Source organism: Eutrigla gurnardus, assembly GCF_963514095.1.
Source record: "Eutrigla gurnardus genome assembly, chromosome: 6".
Taxonomy (NCBI): Eukaryota; Metazoa; Chordata; class Actinopteri; order Perciformes; family Triglidae; genus Eutrigla; species Eutrigla gurnardus.
In genome coordinates, this window is record NC_139920.1 from 17,514,430 (window position 1) to 17,520,898 (window position 6,469).

The 6,469-nt window shown below is 39.0% G+C and overlaps 1 protein-coding gene across 2 annotated transcripts; it reads right to left on the reverse strand.

Annotated features, from left to right (window-relative positions):
• Window positions 1-78: 78 nt before the first annotated feature.
• LOC311014541 (uncharacterized protein) lies at window positions 79-5,711 on the reverse strand. 2 transcript variants are annotated; one of them, XM_084011196.1, is made up of 5 exons: window positions 5,602-5,711; window positions 4,212-4,631; window positions 3,803-3,850; window positions 3,031-3,159; window positions 79-661 (listed from the first exon to the last, which is right to left on the reverse strand). In XM_084011196.1, exons 1-5 carry the CDS (start codon window positions 5,642-5,644, stop codon window positions 501-503), a joined length of 801 nt encoding a protein of 266 aa, XP_083867322.1. In that variant the 5' UTR covers window positions 5,645-5,711; the 3' UTR covers window positions 79-500. The 2 variants fall into 2 exon arrangements, with proteins under 2 accessions (XP_083867322.1, XP_083867323.1); XM_084011197.1 differs by lacking the exon at window positions 3,803-3,850.
• Window positions 5,712-6,469: the final 758 nt, after the last annotated feature.

Here is a 6,469-nt window from a genome sequence, read left to right on the forward strand (position 1 = left end):
AAATTTAATTGCGATATCACGACATTGATGACGTTCAAGATATTACAAAGTGCACAGCAACAACTGCATTTTCCAGTGTTTTAATATGTTTTTATATTTTATAACAACAAGCACACAGGTGCAAAAAACAAAAACAAAACATTAACACCATTAGGCTAAAACGATATTCATGATTCATAAAAAATAGCAATTCGCTTCTTTTTGCTCATTAACTATACAAAAGTTTGCGTTTGTCAACATATCCAAATATTATCAGGCTTGACTTGAGCTATTGACAGTAAGCACCTTGCGCCATCTAGTGGCTAATGAAAGCTATTTTACAGGAAATATAGAAGAAATGCATACAATCAGATTTTAAAGGAAAGGCCTGAACCAAAACACTTGAAACACAATATGATAATAACTATTATCATTGTGAGTATCATTATGCTGTGTTTTTTAAATGTCGCAGCTATGCGACTGAATGTGATGACGAGGATCTGATGAGGTCCAGGACTCCTTCACTCTTTGTACCTCTGCTTGTCTCCGTGGGGTTTCCTGCGTGGACTCGGGTTCCGGGGGTAATGGCAGGAAGAGTCCATCTTCAGGTTGTCCGTCGCCGGCCGAGGAGAAGGATGTTTGTTGGCCACGGGACGAGTGTTTATGTAGATTGGATCTTCTACTGCATTAAAAAGCAAAAACAGGACAAATGTCAGGCGTTAAGTAATCCAGTAGGATGTGCAACTACATCTATCTATCTATCTATCTATCTATCTATCTATCTATCTATCTATCTATCTATCTATCTATCTATCTATCTATCTATCTATCTATCTATCTATCTATCTATCTATCTATCTATCTATCTATCTAGTGTATAAAATGAAGATGTTTGAACATTTTGCCCACACATTGATTAAACAGGACTGCCTGCCATGATACACGTCATCCACTTTGTGAATGGAGAGGAAGTGTCTTCTCGTTACTGTAACACCTTACCACAGTCAGCATCAGACAGAAGAGGTGGTTTCTATGCACCTCCGTGTCGGCATTCTGCATTATGAACCCGCCTCGGTTCACTGTGTGATGGTTTTGTGCAGGAAAAAAACTGTGAAGTAACAGCAGTCAAGCTTTATTCAAACAGTGTCTGAAGCATTGACACTGATCTGAGTAACCCTGCAATCTACCCAGGGGGACGTTCACCTAAAAGCGACATTCACATATACAATAAGGAGAATGACAGGAAGTAGCCTGTGGCAGACTGCTCAAACTGTGTTATTACTACTTTAAAATAGAATATAAAATATGCGGGTGAACCTTTCTAATGCAAAATCTGAAGTAAAACTCCTGTTCTGTTGTATATGTTGCTATTCACGCTTCTAATTCTCAGAGAATGCTGTGGTCATGACACAACATCCCCTGTATGTGGGCGGCTCGCAGCCTCCGTCCTACTTCTTCTAACTGCTCCATCGCCGGGGGCCAAACCTCCACCACAAGCACATCTTTCCCTCAGCGAGGTCGGCCTGGTTGCCTGTTACTTTGGTGATCTCTGATCTCTGATCCCTGCCCCGACACAGCACAGCAAATTAAATAGATGAAAAGAATTAATAGCTGATGAGTTCCGCCTGTAATAGTGACCAATGTTACTGAAATAATGAAATATGAAGATAACTGTACATTCGACTGGTGTGAAAAGCATCAACCAAATCGATCATGTGATTATTTTAATCATCAGTTTGTCTGCCCATCAACGAATTGATTCATGTATTGATTGTTTAGTGTATAAAATGTGTATCAAAAGATATTCAGTTCACAACAATATGAAAACAAAGAGAGAGGTTGCATCTCTGTTTGTGTTTGATAGTATGAATCAAAAGATTAATCAATTATATGGATTATTGAGCAATTAATTGTCAATTATTTTCAGCTGTGGACTAAATTCACGACCGATTTGGAGTAGGCTACTGTGCTGCCAAAAATGGTTTAAAAAATGTGACTGTAAGCACTTCAATAAAAATGCAACTCTGTCAGACCCCAAGTGCGTGATAATTAAAGGAGAATGTGTTTTTGACAGGAAAAGTGGTAAAGCTGCTGTGGTGTGGGAGGATTATTCAGCTTTTTTTAGGTTGTTTCTGCAAACAGCAGTTTTTTTCTCAGTTCGGGTCAGTCAGCTGTGACAAAATCATAGCTTTTTTTCCCCTTTGTCTGGCCATCTCACTTCTTCTGCATTGACGGTTTAGAGCAACACTTTGCATTTAAACCACAAGCCGCTTGCTTTCTCAGTTTGCATCCACCGGCCACGAGTTGAGCAGATGTGACTACCTGCTCCATCACGTCACCAGGGCTTCCTCTTTTTCGTTTGTTCTCTCAGTTAATTCTGTTAAAGTCATATTCATTCAGAGAAAGTGTTTTTCTGTGTGTATGAGTGTTTGTTCCTCATTCACCACAGTTCTGCAGCATCTCTGCTTATCTACAATCTATTACTGCAGTGCCAGTAGATCTAGATCTAGATTAGAGGGGTTAGGGTTAGGTTAGTCTCATGTCAAAATACATTTTATTGGATCCAAAACTATCTCTTTTGACTTTGTATCCAGAAAAGCGTACTATTACTATAATAATTATAATAATATATCTCAGTCTGACATGTGGCTGTTGTTAACTTTACCATTGGAAAGGAGAACTTACATATTAAAGGCTCAACAGCTTTGAGAGTATATGGATTATTACATGCTAAAATGATCTAGTGAATGATTCAACTGTCGTTTCTGAGCTTGTAAAGCATTCTTTATTTACTTAAAATAATAATTATATGTTGTAGTCTATGTATTATAATGTCTGAATTACATCCTGTCTTCTGGCATCTGACTCTGAGAAAGTGACTAACAGTAAAATTCCCCAAAACGTTATCTCTTAAATATCTCTCAAAGCAAATAACACACATTCAGCCAATTCTATGAGATGTTCTTCTGACAACTTACGTAATATTTTCTCACTTCCCTTCAAACTAAACCATTATTTCTCTACGAAACCCTCCGAGAGACAGGGAAGTACCTGTTCTTCTGCAGCGTCCTCTTCTCAGCAAGACCCACACGAGCAGCAGGACCACCAGGACGACAGCAGACACCCCCAACGCCACCCACATCCACAGGTCGACCGGCGAGAAGTCGCCCGACTCGGTGGCTGTAAAAACATAACTTTGTCTTGAAACGTGATCTCAAGAGTAAAAGTAGGTCGATGTGTGCAACACAATAGTCTTTAATAACAGAGCATTAGTCATAATCACAACTTAATTTCATTTCTCCTCAGGCTACACTTTGGCATACAGAGGAGTCAGACGTTCTGTACTCAAGTAGAAGTACATACTTGTGTTCAAAAAGACTCTTGTAGAAGTAGAAGTGACTCAGCTTCTTTAGTCAAGTAAACATGGAGAAGTACTGACTCTGAAATGTACTCAAAGTAAAAAGTATTATTATTTCCACTAGGGCTTTTTTTTTGCATTTAAACTAAAGTAACAAGTCTAGAAAATGTGAGGAGAAGAAAGTCCATGTTTTTAAGTAGAAAGTTGTCAGAATACAGAGTACAGATACCTGAAATGTCAACCTGAGTACTCTCCATCCCCGTCCAAATAAAGAAGAATAACATGATGTGCTTTAACGTGTGATCACTCTAAACGTGTGTGTTTGGAGGCGTTCACACCTCACAGAGTCACATTGTTCACCCCTCACCCCCCGGAGGTGTCATCGCCTCTATAAGAGGACACTTGTTCAGGTCAGAGGAAGTCAACAGGAACACACACACACACACACACACACACAGTGTTTACCTGTCACTACAGGTAGTGACGGATACGTTGTCACTTCAATGCTCTTCGCTGTCAAGGAGGAAGCAAAAGTTATACTTTGATTAAGTCACGGCGAGCCACATTGTTTAGTGAATCCCTTCATGATGATGTCATGTTTCTCCTGGACAAACTTTGACACCAGCATTCATCAGCAGCAAATAGACACCCTTTTTAAAGCCCCTCTAGTAATGGACGGCTATCCCTCCAACATGTTTGGGGCTGGTGTATAAATGAAAGACAACAAACACAGTTGTCATAATCATAAAATGCATCTTCACAGGAGAAGTTATTTCTGACAAATGCTGCATATGAACTAACAACTTTACAGTGTGTTATACATGTTCGGGGGCCTTAGAGTAAAGTGTTACCTGCTGTCACAAGGGATACTTACTAATAATGACTTCAGTGCCACTGCTGTTAGAACAGTTTAATAAGGGAATCTCTACTTTGACACTGCAAAAGTACCATCCGCTGTGCCGCTCGGTTGTGTTCGACAGCGTGTATTTGGCCAAAGTCCCCTCCTCTTCGTCCCTCAGGTCGTGCTTCGTTTGGTTGGGCGCCACCGTGGAGGTCTTGGATTTGTTCAGGACCACTTCGTGGAGTTTGGGCCCGTCGGTGAACGAGGAAGGGTTGAAATACCAGGCCACCCGGACTCGGCCGAGCGCCTCCGTCCACACACGGCAGTGCAGAGTGAAAGAGGAGCCGGCTCGGACTTCCACTTTGTGTTGCTTTTCATCCAGAACCACAGGGACTGGAACCGAGGTCTCCAGAGCCGAGGCTTCCAGAGCCGAGGCCTCCAGAGCTGCTGCCGCTGGACAGATTACAATGGGTAACATTTACAATTCACTCAAGTAGGCTACTACTTCTATTTGTCTGATAGCTTTACAGTTATCATTACAATCAGCAAGTGCATCATGATATTATCATATCTACCTGAGATATGAATTGATCAATTCAATTATATTATTATATCTATAAGACATTTATCATCTTCAGGGAAAATTCAGTTTCCAAGCAGTAAAATCAAAAAATGTAAAATTACTTCTTTATTTCAGTAAAATTTTAAATGTGTGACTTTTACTTTAAACAAAGTACTTTTACACTGTAGTATTTCTACTTCAGTAAAATCTTAAATACATGACTTTTTCTTTAAACAAAGTACTTTTAAACTGTAGTATTTCTACTTCTACTTCAGTAAAATCTTAAATACATGACTTTTACTTTAAACAAAGTACATTTACACTGTAGTATTTCTACTTCAGTAAAATCTTAAATACATGACTTTTACTTTAAACGAAGTACTTTTACACTGTAGAATTTCTACTTCTACTTCAGTAAAATCTTAAATACATGACTTTTACTTTAAACAAAGTACATTTACACTGTAGTATTTCTACTTCAGTAAAATCTTAAATACATGACTTTTACTTTAAACAAAGTACTTTTACACTGTAGAATTTCTACTTCTACTTCAGTAAAATCTTAAATACATGACTTTTACTTTAAACAAAGTACTTTTACATTGTAGTATTTCTACTTCTACTTCAGTAAAATCTTAAATACATGACTTTTACTTTAAACAAAGTACTTTTACACTGTGGTATTACTACTTCAACTTGAGTAAAATCTTAAATGTGTGGTTTTACTACTTTGAATGAACTAAACCACCAGGCAAATGTGTTGCATCTAGTAGCTCTGGACACATGATGTTGATTGATTAATCCATTGTGATATATTTCTGGTTTTATAGTCAGCGAACCGTCTGTTTCCAGAAGTCTTACCTGTGAGAAACACCAGAGTCAACCACTTCAGCCACGTTTCCATGGTATCATGTGAGAGGTGGTCGTCGTCTTCTTCTCAGACTCATCCTGTCTCTGCCGTCTGTCTGCACATCTGACAGACACACAAAAAAAACCCTGTGTGTGAGTGGGAGGAGTTTTAATGTACTGTGAGAATAAGTTGCTGGTTGTGGACGGGGTGTAGTGGATGTTGCATAAACAACAGCTGCAGGTGGAAAGTTGTGTAAGCTTTTAAAAAGACAAGAGAGATTCCTGACCAATGCATTATTCTTTCACTTTGCTTTTTGACAAAAATACACTGCATTGCTGCATTGCTGGAAAAAAAGAAGAGAAGTACATCCTGCTTTAGGCACACTTCTGCAGAGAGACAGCGAACCCCTACCTAGATATGCAGCTGCTGACTTTCTAAATAAAAATAAAAACAGGGCACACAGCGATGATACGAGAGGGTTTGCGAAACCTTTGTGGGTTTTGGTGCGAGGGTGCTAAAACGCAGCTTGCCTTGTCCCCACAGCGGTGTATGATGGGGGGAACGTTTGGCTTCCTGTGACAAGACACAAGTGAGTATATGATGGGGTGGATGAACTTTGTGATTTCAATCTCCAACCACAACATGCAAGATGATTGCATTAGAGACAACAGAGATGGGAAGATGATATATGATGTAATTGTGATTTATTTTTATTACAGCTTCCCAGAAGAATTGAGACGCTGAGAGAATAAAACAACTTAAATAACACTCTGAGTTTGAGACACTTCCCATTTAGCATTTCAAATCTGTAATTTTTCAAATTTAACATTTTTGTCATTTTATTTAAGCTTCTTGGCTGTCGCAGTAACACCAAACAAT